This window comes from Buteo buteo, chromosome 25 (genome assembly GCF_964188355.1).
Source record: "Buteo buteo chromosome 25, bButBut1.hap1.1, whole genome shotgun sequence".
NCBI lineage: Eukaryota > Metazoa > Chordata > Aves > Accipitriformes > Accipitridae > Buteo > Buteo buteo.
The window spans coordinates 20,405,241-20,427,422 of NC_134195.1; the positions used below are offsets into that span (position 1 = coordinate 20,405,241).

Below are 22,182 nucleotides of genomic sequence, written 5' to 3' on the forward strand. Positions count from 1 at the left end.
CTGAAATTAGCTTTTATTTCTGGGCTATTGCTTTAATGTTACAGTGGAAATTATTTATAATCAAATCTTGGTAGATTTTTCCATTCAACAAGTCTTTTCCATACTTCCTTTTGCATATTTACCATTTCTTATTGCCTGTATTCCCTTCCCCTCCCCATTTGTATCCTCTTCCTTTCTCCTTTAGGCAAAGCTTAATTTTCAGAAAAAGATTTTGCAAGAGGGGCTTCCCACTCCAATTTAAAAGATGAAATTCCCTCATGACTTTCTGTAAGCCAGTAGCAAAATGTGTTTTGTTAATCGTATTGGCCAACTGCAAATAAAGTTTTAAAGATATGGGGCACCCTCAATGAAACATAGTGATATGACTACTGTAGAAAACTCCTAAGGTAATGTTTTGAATACCTGCTTATGTCTGCTTATGCTCTGAAAAATCTATTTTCCCTGCTTCTTGGCTTTCAGGCTGAGAAACGCTGGACAGATGAGATAGGAGACATAGGGATAGGATAAACCCCATACTTTTATAGAAAGTTATGTGATATTAATGCTTGAGCTTTCTATTGAAAGTAGTCTTTATTGTCACTGAGAGTGTTCAGTTTTGCTAAAAGTTTAAATTTATCAAATTTTTGGAGGCAAATACTTCAACAAAATCATGTGGCAATAAACAAAGTAACTCCTTATTGAGTGGAAATAGTTTTGTTTTCTTCATCCCTGTCCCTGTATGGCTACTGACCTTAAATTGTTTTCAGTCTTGCCGATTTCCTCATCTAACAATTGAAGGCACATACCTGAATGGTTATAGTACTTAGCTTAACATGTTAGGCATCAACAGCCAATTAAAGTGAGTTTATTCCTTCTAGCCAAGGTCAGAGGAATAATTATTACTGCTTCAGACCTGAAACTTCTTGGCTGAAATAGCTTAAGGCAGTAGTTAAATTGAGAGGCTTTGTGTAATGAAACACTTGACATACTTTGCAAAGTTGCTTTTTTCCAGGTTTTTTTGCACAATGAAGTGGTTTTTTTCTCTATTCAAAGGTATGTAGTTGCTATACATACTTACCTTTGTGTATGCCTTGTTCTGTAACATCTCTTTTCTAGATAAGAGTTCTTCCTGAAGGGAGGATTCATTCTTACAGGTTGTGAATTCTGAAATTTTCTGGATTAATTTAGTGTGGGACTTAGCTGTGCTGTGTCCTGTAGTCTTTGTATGTTCTCAGATTTCTATTATTTTTCCTTAAGCATGAATGCCAGAAGAAAACAGCAGTGCAGCATTGGTCTCCTGGTAATGTAGACAGCACTGAAAAAAAAGTGTGAAGAGAGGGGATGTTAAAATTTGTGCATCAAAGAATTTCATGAATTGTTGCAGTGAAATTTGTGTTCATTTAGTTTTGTGTGGCTCTGGAGTTCTTTTCAGAGATGTTGTGTTATGCAGGATCCTTTATTTTGGAAGATTGTAATTAAGTCCTAGAGTTTCACCATGAGCTTCTCAGCTTGACGAAGACAACTATTAAATGTGGTTGTGGTCATAGAAAGAGCAGAACTCCTTGCTTAAGAAAAAGGGAAGAAGCTGCTGTTCAAACAGAACTTTTTCTGTCTTCTCCCTTGACCCTAAATGTTCAATGAGGAAACAAAAGTAACTTTAAGTAGCCTTTTTTAAAATAAGGTTAAATAAAATTATGAACTTTGAAACCTTTAAAGTTCTCTCTGAGACCTGGTCACTCTCCTTGTTCACTCAAACTTTCCTGGAGGCCTTTTAGCTAAGGGAATTGAGAGCTAATTTTGGGCTCCTCTTGCTGCTGTCACTGTTACTCCCGCATATATAACTTAGAATTTGATTTTAATGCTCTGGTAAATATCAGATTTGCTAAGCAGATGCTTTCTCTTGCTTTTCTGGACCTGAGTCTTGCTTAGTTTCTACACAGCTTACCAGTTCAACAGAAGAGTCTTGCGGCATCTCAGTTTTGTGTTTTCCACTGGCTGTGGAACTATTCTGGTATGCAGTAAGATTTTAATCTCTTGGGCTGAGGGAGGAACCAGGTTTCCAAGCTTCTGGACAATTGTCTTAACCATGACATGTTTCACAAAAGCTTGACACTGCTGTTGCATATGTGGCTTTCACTAGCACTTTCTGAACTAAGTAGCTGTGGATGCTGTTCCTTGTGTTATTTCTGGGACAAGGAGGGTGTGTTCCAAATACTTTATGAAATTCTGTTTGTTATGGACTTAATTACAGAGATGTCCATCTCCCTGAGTAAAGGGTGATTAAACTTAGTGTCTCAGCATCTTAGTGGCAGTTCTGCAGGTGTGAAGTAACAGGCACTTAACTTCCTAGTGAGAAAAGCATCAGTATATGTTTACAGGTATCTTAAGTGGCTAGGCTTGGAGATTGTCTGAGGTAAGATACTTCAGTTTATAGTTTCACCTGAATTTCCATCTGGGTACCATTCAACTTCTGTTTCCTTTTTGGCCTCTTAATTGTTGTGTGTTTAAATTATGTGTTGAGAACCCTGAGGGTCTATTTTCTTTCAACTAATTCTGTTATAACTCCAGAAATTTCTAATAATCCAGTAACTGTAGTTAAGTGTTCCATGAGTGATTTAAAACTAGAAACATTCAGATTATTTCACAGCATAGTTTGAAAACAAGTTTCTAGATTTCTGTAGAATTATGGGAAATGCACAAATTTGAAGAGAAATTCCTCCTCTGAACTGACATATTTTTCAATGACTGGATTATTGGAAGTACTCCAGTAATTTCATATCACTCTGCTCTATATGTGTGAGATAAAACACTTTTCTTTTGTGTTCACAATCTCATTTTAAATTTTATTTATTTTGTAGCAAGAATTGGATAAACTGGGTAAGGTTAAAACAGTAATCAGTATTCCTGTTGTTCTATCAGTCCTGTTAAGCTTACCTGATTGAAAAACCAGCATCCTGCAAGCGCCTGTGGAGGCGAAATTTGACTAGTTGTTCCTGGTTTAGTGTGTGCTGTAGTGTATATATATATATAGTGAGACTACACGTGTTATCTTGTTGAGAATTTAGTTGCTGAAGAGAGGAAAAATATTTTCTTTTTTTTTCAGCTGTCCCTATCTCTGAGTCCAGCTTGCTTTTCATTGATGTGGAAAGTTTAGATAAAATGTTTCCTCCATTCCTCTTTCATTTTCTTAAAATATTCAAAGTTAAATTTCTATTTTTTAATGTTATCTAAGTTCAGAGTTTGGGAAAATTTGTTAGTGGCCCAGAAACGTGTGTTCTGAGGCACATTCCACATGATACGTGAATATTTTTGAATTACTGTTTGATACAAGATGCACTGTTCTGTCATTCTGACAGTTCTGCTCTCAAACAGATACTGAGAGCAAAGAGGGCCTCAGAAAGCAGTGTGAGATGTTATCCTCCTAGTTTTCACCTGGTGGTGTGTGTTTTTTCTCTTTAGTTACACAGTACCCGAATCATTATAGAAATAGAATATACATGGGACTGATCTCAGAAAAAATACTTCGTTGGTTGATTAATTGCAGTCAGCCCTAGCTAGGAGCTAGTGTGTGTTAGAGATTATTAAACCAAGTTGAAGTAAGGTGGTTCAGGCACTGGAGACATGTAATACTGATGTTAAAGTAAATCTTAGCTCTTGTAAAGCCCTAGTTTGCTGTGGCTTTGAGTAGCTATATATGGCTTGAATAACCAATGTACCATATTGAATAATGTATAGCATGGAATAGCTAGTATACCATGGCTAAGAGAAGCCAGTTCTTCTCTTAATTTAGCTGACAGTGGATGTGCCAGCTTAGTTACTGTACATGACAGTATCTCTGAAGGGGTTTTTGGTTGGAATGCATGTTACACGAAGAGATGCTGTGGAATCTTTGTACCCTTTTGAGTTTTCAAAACTTGACTGGCAAAGGTACTTAGCGACCTGTTTGAACTTGGAAGTTAGCCTTGCTGTGAGCAGGAGTTAGGACTGAGATGACCTGTAGAAATCCTCTCCAATATTAGTTTTTTTATGATTCTAACTTGAAACTAGATACTGTTAGTGTTTCTCAGGCAAAACTGTCCAAATCATAATCATTGGGGGAATAATCAAATTTCAAATGAGCAGTTGAGACTTTATGAAAGTTAATACTCCAAATCTTTGCAGCTTGTTCCATCTGTGGTTGACCTAGAGCCACAGAGAAGTTAAATATCATTTCAGTCTTGTCCTGAGCAGTCACTTTACTGGGCTTAGTCAGAATATAGGGAATGAGCTGTCCGGTGCAAGTATGGAAATGATGAGAGAAGGAACTGAAAGTGAGTTTTTAGTGGATTGGAGGCTTTTGGGCAGAGAGGAGCAAGCAGGAGACTGAGATGAAGGAAAGTGGGATTTGACTGTAGACTTGGCTAAGGAACAAGGTAAGGTAGTGGGATGGCATCAAGGGAAGGAGAAATTTGAAACCTAATGAAGAAGGAACCGAATAGATTATGTGGGAAGCAGTCGGGTGTGAAGAGGTGCATTGGGGGAGTGCAGCTATAATAACTCTTGGTGGATGGGTGCGTTTAAAATGGGTATATTCTTACAGTTACATTGACTAATTTGTGACAGTATAAATTTAAAGACAAGTAAAATATGTCATATCTTAGCAGGTGGGCCAGTAAAACTAAAAATATTAGCAGAATTTAATGGTGTCTTTTTCTTAACATCTTCCTCAGAGTTAAGATGTCTGATTGAAATATGCATCCCTAAACCATCTAGTCAGTGTTCTAAATAGTTATTTTAATTATGATGGCCCTGAAAGTAGTTGTTTTGAGTTTATTGCTGCTGACAAAGGAATTGTCTTTCCAGTATGTGGAAAATTAACATTGTTTTATTAACAACCAGTCTTAACTTTTTTCATACTAATCACAAATAGCTTTTAAACTACTCAAATTTTTTTTTGTAGTTAGCAAAGAGATGTATATCAGTGTCTGTTGTTTTCAGAAGCCTGTTTCTATCATGGACTCCTACTTGATTTGCATTCTGATTATGCAGACTTCTCAAAGAGGAGCATTGATCTGAAAACTGAGCCTTTGTTTAAGCAGATCTACAACAAAAATAGGTCTACTTGGGCATTTGTATTTTACAAACTTTCCTGTTTTAAAAATAATTTAAAAAAAAGGTAATGAGCAGCAGCAAATCCTGTTTCATCACTTCCTAAAGCATGTTAACCTGTTATCTTGTTGCTAACCTGATACAAGAGGAGTTTGAGGCTTGGGCATTTTGTGCTGCTCTAGAGTTGCACGTAGTTTGTGTTCAGTAAGGTAACAATTCATAACAAGTGTTAGAATGTGTGATCTTTAATGAAAACAATTTTGTTTAATGCATGGTCAAAAATAGTCATTTTAACATCTGTTCTCTGGCATTTTGTGGTCTGACATGCTGATGCCTATAAGTTTGAGAACTCAAGCTTGAACTAGTGATGCTTAATGTATACATTCATCAGTAAACATTCTTAGACTGCATACTAATTTATGTTAATTATAGAAACCTTTTTTTAAAAAAATACACCTGCCCTACACACACCTTGTTTTCTAATTTTTTTTTTCTTGGAATAAGTATCACAGGAAATGTTTTTCTAGTGAGAGTAATCTTGTAGTGTTCCTAAATATTATCATAGTAGATAGTTGGTTTTAATCAATTTCTCATGCTATGCTTTGTCTGTGTAAGTTTGAGACTGTAAAAGAAATGCTGTGTACCTAGTAGATGCTTATATTGAAACCTGATAAATTTCCTCTTTGTGTTTTCATAGCAAATACTATATTCTTACAGTAATTGATTTATTTACTAGATAAATCAGAAAAATATGATTCTAGAGATGTGGAAAGACTTCAGCAAGATGATAAATGGGTTGAAAATTATCTGATTTGGCGTCATGATGTTGTGGATGATACATTAAAGATGATTGATGAAAGCCTTCAGTGGAGGAAAGAATATACAGTTAATGGTAAGTTATGTTATATAATGATTTTGATGGTATATGTTGCTTTCCTATAGCACTACAACTGGCTTCTATATGTAGCTTCATTAAGCACCTTTTAAAGATTTTATAAGTACCACAGAGCTGAGCAGGAACTTCTCAACTCAGTTTATTAAAAAAAAAAAAAATAAAATTAGAACTATGGCTTTTTATGTTGACCAGTGCTGTCTTGCTGTTTTGTTGTGGTTCCATGTGTCTATTGAAAGGTTGTTTAGGGTGAAGACAGGCAGCTATCTTGTGTTTTGTCTTTGTGCATTTGCTGGAATGGAGTCCTTTAAAAAAAAAAAGCAACCAACAAAAAAAAACACAAAAAAACAAGGCTTTGTTGTTCATTGTAGTAGCAGTAGCTCTGACTCCTAGGTAGAATAGATCTGGTTTTTGTACTGTGAGAATGTTTTGAAGGTGAGCTCTATCTACAGGACTTCACAATCTGAATTAAAGGGTGGAGCATTTTTAGTGGCTTCTGTTAAGTTACAATGGGATTATTAATATGATTACTGAAATAATGTTTCATTTGACTTTGCAGACTTGACAGAATCTGTCCTTCCAAAATGGTTATTTGAAAATGGTTCTCTCTTTCTGCATGGATATGATAAAGAGGGCTATAAATTATGTAAGTTACAAAGAATATAACATTTTCAGTCACTGATCATTATTTTTTGTTTCCAGCATTTTAGTATCTATTTTGAAAAATAAACAATTTAAAAATAGAAGTAGGTACATACTGGCAACTGTTTTTACTAAAAATTATGAGAAGATGGTAATTTTGAGTATCTCTGGATCACAGAAGTGGAATGAGGAAACTTTATCAGCAGTTTTAAAAAATCATAAACCTTTATCCTAATTATAATGCAGGTTTTAACTTTCCTGTTAGAGTGCATTGTTTCTGTGTCTACTGTGGTGAGTATATGACTAGTATAAATGTTCATTATTACAGTGCATTGTCATTGCTTTTCTAGCAGCCCACGTTCTTGCATACTAGCAGTGGTTCACAGGAGGTCTGCAATGGTTTTCCTGTTTTTTCATTTTTTTCTGATGCCATCGGAATGTTCAGTAACAGCATGGATAGCTGAGAATTGTTGGAGAATGAACTCTCAAATTGTGATTAAATTCTAGTAACTAAAGAATAAGATTTGTAGGGAAACAGTAAATATTGCCTGAAATACTCCTGAGATTTGTTTTAATAGTGTATAATAGGTGGTCAATATTATTTTCTATTAATTAATCTGTTGTAACATCTCACATACTTTAATTAAGCTTAAATCCTATGAGGCAAAAGAGGCTTTTTAAACAAATCACTCATGAGGCTTTCTAAGCAATGATCTTGAACCTTGAAAAAACCAAAAAATTAAATCTGAAATTCTGCTTTTCCTTGGATTACAAGGGCTACTTTGTACTCCCAGAAATACACTAACAATCCAATCTTTTACAGAAATGACTGTTTTTTAAACACCAATATACTAGTTTTCAAAAAGAAGTCATGACCAGAAAAATACAGCAACTGTCCCTTTTCTTATCATTGTGAGATATCAGTGCTGTATGAAAAATCGCTGCTTTGTTATGCTTTGTGATTTTCTTTTAGCCTCCAAGGTAAGTATTCAAGGATAAGTGGCAGTGATACCTTTTTTAATAGCATTTAGAAAGCTGAGCATGATTATACTGGGTGGTCCAATTTGGTGAGATTGGGGGGAAGGGGAGAAGTAAAAAAAAAAAAAAAAAAAATCACTTCTTTGCATAAGTGCTTGGTCTGAGAAAATAATGCAATTGTTTCATGACAAGAATGTGTAAGTTGGGTAAATAACAATTTCTGATTTTATTGTCACTGAAACATAACTAATGTCTCAATTTTCCATACCTGAAATGTTTCTTTTGTGAATGTTAATTGGGTCAGAATATCTGACTTGGTATGTAAATTCAGATTGTATTGTAGTTAAAAGTTCCTAGTTAGTCAACATTTGAGAAATGTGCTTCTTGGGCCACATGCTCCATTCTCATTCTGTTATGTAAAATAGACATTTTAAAGTATAATGAAGTTCTTCAAGAATTATTGGTTACTTTGACAAGAGTCCTGTGTTTGAATAGGGGTATCTTTGAAATTCTGAACTTGGAGCATCTAGTTAATATACTATGTGTAAAAAAAAAAAAAGTTTGTTTCTATACATAAGCCATAAATTTTTTTTATTTGCAATTGGAAGTAAAAGACATGGAGAAGAAGTCTGTTTTTTATTAAGACTTTCCAAGTTTCAGAGAAAAATATTAGAGTATATCTACAATTATTTTCAGGGCTTGTCTAATTTTGGTATTGTAGAGGTACCAAAAATGAAGGCTGCTTTTCATTGCTGCCCCAAATATTTCTTTTATCACTTCATTGTATAATCAGTAATTTGGTTTCAGACATTTTTATAAAGTCTGTTACTTTGAAATATGCTACTTTTCATGGAAAAACTTGTCTTTGCATGACTTATTTCTTACTCCAGAAGGGTATGTATTGGGCTTTCATTTATATAATATTGCTCATCTGGATTTTTTTCATTTTATTTTAGAGAGGTCTGTTGCTTTTTGTATAATTCATAATGTGTGTATAAATAGTTTTTCAAAACACATCAACTACAATGCTGTAGAAAACCTAAGCAGAAAAAGAAACATAAATTTCACAACAATACTTAGAATATATGCAGAACATAATATCAAATCTGAAGACCATGTGATTTAATTTGAAATTATGAAATTGTAAGCTAGATAAGTAGTCTTTAAATACATGAAAAGTATTTTTTCACTCTCCTGTTTCTTCTGTGCTGTAGTTCTTTATTTTCAATTTCTAAAAAGTTCCAGTATAAAAATGTGAGCAAGGAAAGGGAGGTGGGGTAAGGTATGCAGCTGTCTTTCTAGCTGTTCTGTGGCCATAAAATAAGAAGAAATGTAGAATACAAACTCAGGAGTGTTAATAAGTTTCAGTGCATCCTGTATAGTTATTTGCATAATGTTTTCTGATAATTTGGTCTGTTTCAATTTTTGTATGTGTTTTTCTCTCTTTCACAAGTTTGGTTCAGAGTGAAACATCATACAAGAGATCCTAAACAACAACTTGAGAAAAAGAAACTGGTAGCTTTTTGGTTAGAACATTATGCCAAGAGAGATCATGGAAAGCCCTTAACAGTGGTATTTGACATGGCTGAAACTGGAATCAGTCATATAGTAAGTATTTTTATTCTGTTTTTCTTATTGCTTTCTGACTTATTTAACCTCTGTACCCAGAAAAAGGGGAGTCCCTGTGCAGTCCTTGACACCTAAATAATTTAACAATTGCTCACATCAATGGTACGTAGAGCTTCTTCCCTTGACATGAGCAGTTTCCCAAACCTTTTGTTACATATTAAAGTTTAAGTCTTGTGCAGCACACTGAAAACTTGCTTTTAGTTTGGTGACTGAGCCAAAATGACTATATATAGTAGTTGCTCACCAGCTTGGTGTGTGAGCTGTCATGGATGACAGTAGTAGAACTTAATTTTTAAGCACCCAAAAGGCAGTAGGCTGAGCCATCTTTTACTGCGAGTGCAGTTGCTGCCATTCCTTCAACAGCTCCATTTTCATTGTTGTCATCTTTTTTGGACAAATCAGTCAAGAGTGAAGGATGGAAAAATGGGGTAATGGTGAAGCATTAAAACCCTTAGATGCAGTGGCTGAGATCTCTGATGATCTGTACTGAAAAGTTGGCTGACAATTCTGATCCTGGTCTTGCCTTTCAATCCTCCATGCTGTGTATGCTGTCCCTGTATATTTAAATTGCATTCACTTCTTAAGTCCCTGCATGCATCTCTCTCCACCCATTGAATTTTGTTGTGAAGATAAGTTAGCTGGATGCAAAAGAGCTGTTCATCAAGTCAACATTGCTTTCAGTATTCATCTTTAGCCAAATATAGTCCAAGTCTGTCTTTTCTGTTACTAACATACATGTTATTACAATGGTGAGACTAATATAATGAAGAAATCTGAGTGCTAGTTGCTGTGTACAGATACAGGAAAAATGCAGGTGTCTGAGTTTGAACAGATGTGATAGACTCCTGAATTGTAGGCCTGTCAATCAGACTCAAATCTATACTTCTTCAGGAATAATATCTTCACCCCCTTTTTCAGTTCCTTGTCCAACCTATCAGCTTTTCTGAAGACTGTTTCCTCCACACTTGACCTTACATAAATGAGAGACTCCAACTTTTCATTCAGGAGAGGAGACATTTCTCTTAGCAAAAGTTTAATGCATGTCTAGACCTTCTTTAGGACTACAAAATGAAGGAGGAGCAGTGTAGCTTAGTCACTTCTGTAGAAGTGATGATTATTCAAAAGGTCCATTTTAGGTATGAGTCTGGGCGTCAGCTTGTGTACAGCTTCATCTACAGTTGCTGTTAATACAGTCTGAATAATATACTACTACTACCAGTAGAATGTGATCTGGTTAATGGCATATCATGAAGCTGCAGCTTACCTACTGATAGAGATCCTCTTCTGAAATTTGGAAATGAAAATGCATTTTTTAAATTTATGTGGGTTTAGGAGTGAATGTATGTTGTAGTATCTCTTCCTTTAGGTCTGATTGTCTACCTATTAATATCTTTTTATGGAAAGCCTAAATGCATACCCATAGTTTACTACAGACATCTTTAAGATTTGCTTCGTAGGAGCTTGTTTAGAAGATTAGAACAATATCACCTCCTGCACTTTTACTGATCCTCAATTTACACAATCTAAAGTAAGGTTGGGGTTTTTTTTTGGAGGGGTTGGGGGAGGTGACATTTGAGTAACTTTAGATAGATGAAAATCTACAGTTATCTCTCATTCCCTTCGGCTGAGTTCAGTAGAGAAAAGTAGTTTTTTAGCACCCACTTTCAGGAGCAGAATCTAAGCTGGTTTAGATTGCAAGATGGAGATCTTGCCTATCATTACATGTTTATAGATTTAATGTGATAACTAAAAATCTCATAGGTTGTCTATAGGTTAAAAAAATCATCTTGTATCTATAGAATATGGAATTTTTTCTTCCCAAATGCCATGCTGTCCTGTTATTTTTACAGGAATGGCTAAAACTTGTATCTTGTTCATTCTTTTTTTGTTGGTATTTAAATATAAATTAAAAGAAAAAGCTTGCTTTCTACCTTTTCCAGGCAAAATGGTTCATGTTGCATTGTGACCTTGCAGCTGTGCAGTACAGCGCCACAAGCTTTTAAGATATTTTGACAAATAAATACGGTGTAATTCAGTTTTGCAAGACAGGATTGGTGCTCTTATCTGTGCCTTGAGGGCTATCTATCCATACTCCTAAAGATAATACTGGAGCCATGGTTTTATGTAACAGGAATAAAGGATTGTAGTAATTTCCTTGATGTGAAAAAGCAACTTGATTTTGGTTTTGTGGAGCATATCCTGAAGCAACTTCTTTCTGGTGTCTTTGAGACTCCCAGAGACACAATCTCAGCAAGTGCTGTCTGTAAGTGTCCCATTGTACAGTCTTGCTTTGTAGTTAGTACACTTATCACAGAAAAGAATATTTTTTAATGGCTGTTTGTAGCCATGTAGAGTAACTGATAAATTTTATCCTAAAAGAACTTTGATTTCTGAGATCTCTTCCAGAGCATGCTTCACTTGTTTGTTCCATTGCTATGGACATCTACTACGTCAGCTTTTCACTGGTATGCAGCCAGGTAATTCTGATAGCTCATGCCTTGTCGCACCAGTTCAGGTAACTAGAATAGGTGCAGTTATTGAATGGTTTGCTGAAATTTGTACTTCTAATTCCAGGCTTTCAGCAAAATAATGGATCCATCCTCCTAATATCTGACAGTGCTGCTTTTGGATAGGCAGCAGAATAGAGAGTAGCATCCTTGTTAATGCACTGGAGATTCTAATCATTGCTTGGAAATCTGTCACTGTTTATGCTATTAAAAGAAAGGTACTGCATTTGGTACAAGCAACAACCACTTGAGAAATGCTTTTATTAAAGGCTACTTTCTGCCTCTAAAGATACCAAGCTTTCAGTTAGTTTCTAGTTAATTACTGAACCTACTAATAAAGCTTTTGGGTTGTGGGTAGTCCTTTTACACAGGGTGTTGATTTTTTTTTTCTTTGGCAAATGTCGTAATAGCATGTTTACATCATTCTCAGAGGCCATTCCCCATAGCTTTTTTACTGTTATGATGGGCTTTGGATCCTCCATTAGCAATATATTTTGTACTATTTCTGAAAGTAGTAGTAGTGGTCACTTCTGTTAGGACTGGGGAAAGTATGAGTACTCATGGCAGGCTTCCCACCTAACCGAAGTACCTTATTGTGGTAAGGTATGTCCCACTTCATTATCTATACCTGTTTCATAAAATGACTTTTTTTGCCCTTTACTGTGTAGTCAGTTCTGTTATACCTGGATTTTGCAAAGAGACTTGGCTGTACTATTTCTGTGCAGCTGCTCATTGGATGGAAGCACCCTGAAAATGGGTGCTATACAAGCAGCTTTTTTTGAGTGCTGCCTCTGTCTACAATTTCTCTGCATACCACAAGCTAATACTGAAACCAAAAATTCTCTTAAAAGAAAATCTATTTTTTTGCCTCTGGAAGATCCTGAGTGCAGTAGTATATTGAAAAATATGCAAGGTAAGTTATCGAAGGGAAATTGCAGTAGGTTTAGTGCTCTCCTTTGTAAGGCTTTAAGATAATCTGTCAAGTTTCTCTAGTGTTACAGGTTTATTTTTCCTGTATCTTTCCTGTACAGCTTAAATCCTGTTAATACTGTGCAGTAGTTTAGAAACTTGATTTACTGCATTGATAATAGGTCTGTTGACTTCCTTCTTAGACCATGAAGCTAAGTTTGGCCACAATCCTGCAGCAATTTAATGAAGTGAAAAGCATTGCATTCAGTTTGGATGATGTTTGTAGTATGTGTAAAACTTGAATATAGCTTAACTAAGCCTGTATTTTTAGTGTTTTGATTTATGTTGTGTTTTTTCTGTGCTTTTGTTTTAGGACTTGGATTTTGTTCGGTTTATTGTCAACTGTTTTACAGATTACTACCCAAACTTCCTCAGTAAGTATTGTATATTAAATCTTAAGCACTGTAGATTTATGTAATAAGAGCATTTCATAATATTACAGATGATGTGGGAGACTAAGTCTGTTTGTGTGTGCTTTGTGGTATCTACATGGAACACATGGATGTTACAGATTCAGAATATTTTTGTGCTCATATGTCAGCACAACTTTGTATTGTAAATAAACTTTACATTCATCAAAAATCAACTGGCTTTTCAGGAAATAATAATTTAAGAAATGTTTTTACAGATTAAAAGTTGATATAAGCTTTCAGTAGAACTGAGTTGGCCTGTTTTTTCCTTTGCTCCTTGTTACTTGGATAGAACCTTTGCAAACTTGCATGGTAGTTTGCATCCTTTAGGAGTCTTCAGGGGGCAAAGAATGAATGGCTATAGAAAATCTTAGGGAGCAGTGGTTTACTCTAAATAAGAATAAGGCATGTTTGTGTGCACACTTGGAAAAACCTGCATACTTGTCTGCTAATTTTTTTTATGGATAGCCAAACACAGAATAGTTTTTGCTAGGTCATTTTATTTAAGTTATAAATTTTAGGTGAAAATATATTGAAATTCTGTACAGCAACTGCTTAAACTCTGAATATTACGTTTCAGCTCGCTGATCAAAGTTTTGAACTTTGATCAAGTATCAAACTTAAAGGCAAGTGCAACATTATGTTTTTGGGTTTTTTGACATTCAACAGAAATTTTGGGACACTTCTGAGTCAAAGTACTAACTTTTCAGACTTCTCTGCTAAAAGAAAGCAAGCTTGGGAAAAAATGTAGATTTAACAAGACTTTTACTATTTGTTTGGGAAGAAGAGGTGCTGAATATAACTGTTGAACTTCCTTTTCCATTCAATAGCTGCTTTTCTAGGTCAGGTTGAGGTCTTACTTTCTCTGCCTTATTTGGGGAGATTACTTATTAGTAACGGTATGTCAGAAAAGTAGTATCCCGGAGAAGTATATAAACAGTGAATAACTTGTTTTCCAAGCAAACAGCTAATGTTTTTATATAGTAATAGAAGTAGGTTTATACATGTTAAAAACAATTATACAAAATTGCTTCTGCAGAGAAGTGAACATGGAGGTTTCTAAAAATGAGTATTCACTTTTTACATGACCATTATTACTGTGCTTCCTCTTAAAGAGAGAAATACTTGGTGTTCATATTATTTCCTTTTCTTTTTGTCTTTTCAGCAAAGATAGTGATCTTTGAAATGCCATGGATAATGAATGGTGAGTTGTTTAGTTTTTTATTGGGGGTTTTTTGATTGTGATAACTTTCTAAAATTAGTAGCATAGATAGGAAGCATTTTTTCTGCTCTGTGTAGATACAGCTGAATGGTGGAATTTGTTAAATATGCATCTTGAAATCTGTCAATTTGTAGGTTGCATACTTTTTGTTTTTCCTTCTAGCATTGCATTTTGGATCATACTTTAAATGCAGTCTGTATTCATCCTGTTATCTTTAAAGCTTGGGAGACCTTGATAAATAGTCTATTACTTAAATGTTTCCAACTGTAATCCTTTCAAAGCTAGATCTGTTGATGATTTAGGAATACTATCATCAACAATTGATGGACACTTAAAACCAGCCAAAAACTAGAATACACAATTTAAGATGGATACCTGACACTGGACACTGATATTGTTACATATGTTTTGATGTGTGTACTTCAATAACTACCTTGTACAGGATAAACATGATGTTCTTGTATTTTTACCATATGAATACATATTTTTATGCTGGCTTTAGATTTTTCTGTATATTCATGTTTTACCATCACTGAAATAACTATGTTTTTTGAAAATACTCTGTAAATCTAAACAAGTGTCCTTTAAAGCAGCAAAACATTTCAACTGGGAAGAGTGTATACATATCTTTCCCAATGTCCCTCACTCAGATTTGGGAATACAATTGGATTTACCCCTCAGTACTTCCTGGGCTAAAATCTAAGACAACAAAGTTGTCATTTATTAAATCAAAGATACTGTTTCCATGAAAGTCTGTGGTCTATCTGCATTCTTCTGTAGAAAAGTATTTGTCCATTAAAATATTTTCTCTGTAAATAATCTTTTCCTTGGACTGTTTATTCCCATTATAATAGATATTTTCAGAGCAGGTCCTGCCATATCTTATGGGATGTAGCTCACTTGTGTTCTATAAGGTCTACCAGTACACTGCAAAAAAACCCTTCCTGACAACTTACGTATACCTCTTTTTTTTTTTTTTTTTTTAAAGCCGCTTTTAAAATTGTGAAGGGTTGGCTTGGCCCAGATGCAATAAGCATGTTAAAGTTCACTAACAAGAGTGATGTACAGGAATACATCAGTGGAGAGTATCTGCCACCTCACATGGGTGGAACAGTAAGTATATTAACATTTCATGGTCCTTTTGTGATAGATTGAGACACGCCTGTATAAATTACACATGTGGGGTTGAGAGTTGGCACTTCATGGATGTGAAATTGTTCTGCCAATGATAATTTGTAAATCACATTAATAAAAAATAGGTTAGCTTCATAAGAATTTGCTATCTGGCAGTTTTAAGTACAGAAATAACTTTTCTGAATCATTCATCCACTTTCAAGTCATTGGAAACCACTTAGTTTTTCAGACCTTAAAAAATAAAAATCCATTTTAAGTGTCATTCTTCCTTCTACTCTTTCTTTTTTTCCCCTCCCACCTAATGAATTAGAGATTATGTGTTGGTTTATGAAACAAGTTCTGTGGACAGAAAATAGGGTTTATGGCTCAGAGTGTTCATCCTGCTCCAAAGTTATGATTCAGTAAAGACAATCATACTGCAATTATTTTTTCTTTGTTGTCTTTAGGGCTGCATTTTAAGACATGGCTGTAGAGGATTCTTTTTTGAGAGTATATTAATGCTCCAAAGAATATGCTACAATCCAGTATCACTTAACAGAGCCTGGATCCTATTCTAGTGCAATCTAAACAGCGAAACAGCACAAGCATCTTGTACAACAGGTTTCACTTTTCACAAAGCTAGTAAATAAGTTTGCATAATCTTTGTAATAGAATTTGCAGAAAGAGGATGTTTTTTCTCTAAAGTTTTTGTAGACCACTTGTGGTAGTGGAATAAGCCCACTGCAGAGGAGTTATTTTTACTTATTTTCCTTTTTTTTGTTTCCTGTTTTTGGAGTTATGGCAGTAACAATATGGAGAAAAGGAAGACTCTGCTTCAGCATTAGTAGGAGAAGCCATGTTCCTTTATATACAAACTCAAAGTAGATTTCTGGTAGCCAGAACATATGAAACTTGTTTTGGGAACATAAAAGACTAAGTTACCTTGGTTTTTATTTGGCTGAAAGTAGCAGCCTTTAAAAACTGCTTTTGCACAAGACTCTTGAAGAAAAGATACTCTCTTTCTCCATGGAAAATTGCTTCCCAAACTCTCCAGTCTCATGAAAGAAATTTCTCATGTTCAAGAAAGCTGAAATTGCTGAACTTCGTTGGGGGGAGGGCTGGTGATGTCTGAAGTGGCTTCAGTAAGGATCTGAACAGGGCGTAGCAGTGGTTCTGAGCCTAGTTCCCATGGTGGTGTGCTATTATTCCAATAGAGGGGGAAAGTTCTTTTCTTTCTCAGAGCTGAGTATCTCCTGTCTGCTTTTTAGACCATCTTAACCGATAGCTAATTGTATCTTTAAAGAAAGAACTTGTGACTTTGCTAAATATGCTCCTGAAGTATCTGGTTGAGCACACAATCTTAGAGTTATCTTTTATCCTGCCTTGGTCCTGAAAGGTGTCATTGGCAGTTAGGGGTTATTGACAAAGCTGGCTCCATGTTGCCCATCTTCTAAGACCGTTAACAAGTTCCAGAATCATGGAGGCAGCTTATCCAAACCATTTGTCTGTGGTAGTAAGTTGCAGTGACAGAAATAAATTAGTAGAACGGGAGTAAACTTGCTTGAAAAGGACTCCAGGGGTTTTGACAATTTTGGAAAAGAAGCTGTATCTTTACATATTAAAAGCCCTGTATTTTGAACCAGCAGATGTTTTGTCTAACTACTGAGTCTTTGGTATTTAGCCACTTGATAGGTGTTTTGAACTTTTAACCTCAGAACTGTCATCTGGAAGTATTGTTAGCAAATATTCAGACTCCAAAATTCTGCTCCGGATCTTCCTTCCAAAGATTTCTTCAGTGCATACAGAAAGGAGGATTTTGCATCTCTCTGACAGCAAGGAGTTTTTCAGTGACCAGAAGACAGACAACTTGCTGACCTTTTCTCAGAATTTAACTTTTCTTAAGGTGGTTAACCTTGGCTCCTCTTCAGGCAACTAGATAGAGTACATTCATCAGTAATAGTGTTGTCAGCCCTGTTTTTTTTAAGGCAGTATCTGACTTGCATAAATTAATTCCCTCCATTTTCAAGTCAAGTGTTTGGTTTGGGGTTTTTTTTGTCTCCTTCTGATTCCTTGTTTTTGATTTCCACACATTTAGGAACAGATCATCATATTTGCAACTAGCATAAAGCAGGTGAAGAGCACAGCATATCTGTTTGTCCTTCATACTTAATACAGTAGCCAAAACTAGACTTTCATCCTCTTTCTGGTGTGTCCCCTACTAGCATGCATCTTGGAAGAGCCAGGGCTTACCAGATGTAAACACCTAGTGGAGCAGGTCATTTGGCTGGTTACTTTGGGGAGATACAGAAAATGTAAGTGCAGTGGAATCTAGGTATCCAAGAACAAAGTTGGAGACTAGTTTTGGAATTAACAAAAAAATCCATTTTGGAAATAGAATTAAGAATGTTGAACTTGGAGTCAATGATTGTTTTGCTGAATCAAAGGAACTGTTCTGTGTCTCCATCAGAAGCCTTCAAGCTTCAATATCTGTCAAGTCATCTTTAAGTATGTTTTGTTTCCACTCTGTCATGCAAAGGATGAATCTGATGCTTTTCTTAGCATGAAAATCCTTCAATCAACTGTCAGCCAGCTGAGAAAGGAGGAAAGTTAATTGCTTGATGTTAGACAACTAGTGGACAAAGGTGTCTCCAGAGTATCAAAAGCATTAAAACTAATTATGAAAAGCAAACTCGGATTTTGCAGGACTTTCCATTCAAGTCCTGATGAGTGTCTGTTGGCTGTGGCTATTGCCATACTGCTAATCAAGAGGGGCTACACACTGTGTACCTGGATCTGAGTTGTTCTTGTCTACAGTGCACAGAAGTCCCTCTGTTTATAGCAGGTTTGTCTTGGAGAACTTGTCAGAATTGCCTAAAACAGATCTAGGAGCAAGCTAATGATAAGTAGCCTGGAAAATTAGGGTTAGGTGCTCAAAAGCCACTTACTAATTGTTTTAATTTAGTAATAAATGTATACTAAGTTGGTGTTTTCCTGGATTCCCAATCTGTTGTATCCCACATTCTACCATTTCCAGCTGTTGATACTGGTGGTGGAACAGTCCAAGTCTTAAGGCATACATGGTTCTGACTGGCCGGGAAGATTTGTTGCCTCTTCAATAACATTTTGTGCAAGACTAATGTACATACAGCATACACATTGATGCAACACATGTACATACAGTAGGGTTTTAGTTTCTGTATTTGCCCAGTTTTCCTTTGTCAGAGATGGATTTGACAAGGATGAATTGCCCAAGATTACCTCCACTGGTGCCAATATTGAACAGTGTGTGCAACTAGAATGCTGTGTTCTTCACCTAGGTATCTGAATTGATAGCGCATAGCTTGTTTTCTTGGAAGTACCTTTTATAGGTCAGTGGCATGAAGTTAAGACCTCACTAGGCATTTTGCTTGTGATTTCATGGCCACTGCATACATGTAATCTTAGAAAATACCATTACTGTGATTAAGGTATCTCTACCACAATTGCCAAACATAGTAGTCTAAAGTCTCTACATCTGCTATAAAAGAAAGCCATTAGTCTACAGAAAGATTTATTCAATGCTTGATACATCCAGTCTTGCTTACCTCTCTGAGGTTTTTACCTTGTTAGTAGATAAACCCATGCCACTGAAACTTATGGGCTGTGATTGGGAAGCCTGAGACTTTGAGTTGTCCCAATGATGAGATGCTGTCTAGCATTGTGGATTAACATGGTCAAGTGAAATGTGCAGCAAAATTAACATCTCTTTATTAAGGTCACTTTGCTATATGCTCTTCATCATATGCTGGAAGGGAGTGAAAAGGCTTATCAGTTTGGCTGAGGGTAACCTGGCTATTTCTGCCTTGTATTTGCAAATGGAGGATGTCAATATTCTATTTGCAAATGGAGGATGTCAGTATTCTGCAAACCTACTGTAATGTTTCTAACAGTCTGGAGTCTTTTCTTCTAATAGTGAATTAGTCTATTACTGATATTTAAAGCTTGTCCTTTAGGTCCTTATTAGGATATTGCTTGAGCCAGTGGATACCTGTTTCAGTCACCTAAAGATCTGTGACTGTTTCAGCCTGAAGAACAGCAGAGATATAGGCCTTGATTATAGATTAGCAGGAAATATGCTATTTTGTTTGGGGTTTCTTTGAATGGCCTTGTTTAAGTTTTTTCCTTTTTTCTTAACATCACATTATTCTTCGTTTTGAGAAAATGTACTTGCTTATGGAGAGCTCTCTTGCAACACCTTTTCTTTTAACTCCTTGCTGGTAGCATAGTTTGGGAACTGTGGGCATAGCTCTAGTCTGCCTCACAGAAGTCAAAGCTATGTTGTTTTCTTCTACTGGAAAAGCTGACAGACTAATTCAGTTTACCTGGGGTTTAAAACTGTTTGAAAATGCAGTAGGAACAGAGATCCCTGTTTAAACACTGTTTCTAACATTAGAAGTAAGAAAACTATTCTGAGAATGTTAAGAGAATTTCTAGTTAGCAGAATCTGTTTTTTACTGGTCTTCTGACAGAAAAGACACTCACTGTAGAGGCTTTGAGAACTTAAGTATGCTGCTTCTACATTACTCAGGTATCTTGAATATGGTCCTTAGATTGATTTGGCATTCTAAAGACTGAGGTCTGAGTTGCAGGTTATGTTAAAGGTCCACACTCTAGGTTAAACTTGAGGGATTTTGGGGGGTTGTTTCATGGTTTTGTTTTTTTGTGTTTTTTTTCTAATTTTTTAACTGTGGCTATTATGAAACTAAAATAGAAAAAAAGAGGTTTTCATCACTTTTGGAACATTAGAAATAACTGTCATAGGTTTTAAACCATGTTTCCTAGAGCTCAGAACAAAACTTCAGCATTAAGACTGAATGCTGATTCTCAATAGGCCGGATTCTGCAATTCTACTGTGACTATAAGTAACAGTAGTTAAAATTTATTGGCTTCATTGGGTGACTGTATTTATCTGTCTATTAATGATGATAAAATAAAAACTATTGGTAGTGTCAGCTTTCTGCACAGGGGTCCAACTTAAAATGGATGAATACAAGTTGTGGAAAAAAAAAATTGATAGTAATTTCATTAAAAAAAAAAAAAGAAGGTACTTCTCATCCTCTTAAATAACTGGTCCTTTAAAAATCTCCTTATGTTTTAGGATTCTTTCAAGTACAGTTATCCTCCATTGGTTGATGATGATTTTCAAACTCCTTTATGTGAGAATGGGCCCATTACTAGTGAAGATGAGCATGAAAGTAAAGAAGAGATAGATGCGGACACCAAGGAGTCTGGGGAGCTGAATGAAGAACAAAACCTTAATCAGAAAAAGGTATTTAACTCTGAAGGTTGAGGCAAGATTAGTTAAATGCTTACAAAGTGGGACAGGAGGCATATAACTCTTGTTTCTTGTCTGGCTTTTACTTTGTGTTGGTTATTTTTTTACATATTTTTCTGCCCTCCAGTTTGACAAAAGAACCCAGTAATTATACTTAGTTTCAACCTTGCTCTGGAATATAGTGAATTGTACAGTAAAATTTAAAAGGTTTCTGTCTTTTGTTTTCAAAGATTGTCTTTCTAGTTGGTTTATTTTTAACCTTGGGATATCTAGTGGTGTACATCTTACGTACATCTAGTTTTCTCAGATGCTTAAGTCAGTATGTACATGAGAAAATATTAACAGTTAAAGATTTATACCTTACTGGATGTTAATTTGTTTTCTTAAATTACTTGTAAAATCTCAACATATAAAAGTTTTCATTTAGTCTCAGGAGAAGTTGTATCCCTAATCCATCAATCTTGTTTTACAATATAATCTTCCTGCAGTGGTGTTTATCCAGAAATAGAAAGGCATTGTTTTCCATAAGTCCATATGAAGTGATATTTAGGGAAAAAAATAGGAAAATAGTAGGGAAAATCTGAAATTCACCACCTTAGTGCCATAATTAATTTTGGAATATAAATTGCAAAATTTCTGTTTAATGGAATAGAATACTTGTAATATTACACTTAGTTTCTTTTAGTCGTTTTAAGTTTTTTGTCAGAATAAGTTGAAACACACAGCTCACTTTAGTCCAGCTGTTCTTTGCAACTTGGCCAGCTGTTAAAAAAAGATAATTTCACTGACTTTAAGATCAAAAGGAAGCATTACAAAACCGTGGTGACTTCCTGACCATAGACTCAGTAGCTTGTTTTGGTTGTAGCACATCTTCTAAGCTCTGATTTTCAGATATGGAAACATGGAGAATTCCTGTTCAGTATCTGAGTTGGCTTTGGTGCTTAATACAGTGTGTGTTTGGTTTTAGTTTGCTTGGCTAATCTAGCTTTCTATGTAAGCTATCTTATTTATTACTTTTTTTACTCTTAGAAATAATGATTTGGTTTGTGGTATTTTCTCTTTTATACAGTGTAATCAAGCTACTATTCAATCTTTTCAATGAACTAAGATTGACATTTAGGCTCATCATGTATCAATCTTAAGGCATGTTTAAGGCCTTACCGTCAATGTACTTTTAAAATTTCAGACTATATCTCGTTGTTGTTGGTACTGTTTCTGTAAAAAGTAAAGCAAAACAATGATCTAACTCACTATTCTTCTGTTCACATAATTAAGAATAATACTTGCCATTTCTTCCACAGCAAGTAGACCATTGTTTGTCACATCAGTGTTATGTTCTTTACCAAAATGTGTTTTTCAGAAATACTCCCTTATTGTCTCAGAATGGTTGGCATTTCTTATTGCCAAGTTAATTATTTTTACTTGACTGTGTCTAAATA

General features: G+C 35.3%; 1 protein-coding gene across 2 annotated transcripts in view; it reads left to right on the top strand.

Annotated features, from left to right (window-relative positions):
• The window catches only part of MOSPD2 (motile sperm domain containing 2), a 37,619-nt gene that overhangs the window by 3,079 nt on the left and 12,358 nt on the right, over positions 1-22,182 (top strand). For both annotated transcript variants that reach the window (XM_075057641.1, XM_075057643.1), the window contains exons 3-9: positions 5,804-5,959; positions 6,519-6,605; positions 9,033-9,187; positions 12,998-13,058; positions 14,260-14,298; positions 15,305-15,429; positions 20,567-20,737. In XM_075057641.1, coding sequence (XP_074913742.1) covers positions 5,804-5,959; positions 6,519-6,605; positions 9,033-9,187; positions 12,998-13,058; positions 14,260-14,298; positions 15,305-15,429; positions 20,567-20,737 — 794 coding nt within the window. The remainder of the gene's footprint in view (positions 1-5,803; positions 5,960-6,518; positions 6,606-9,032; positions 9,188-12,997; positions 13,059-14,259; positions 14,299-15,304; positions 15,430-20,566; positions 20,738-22,182) is intronic.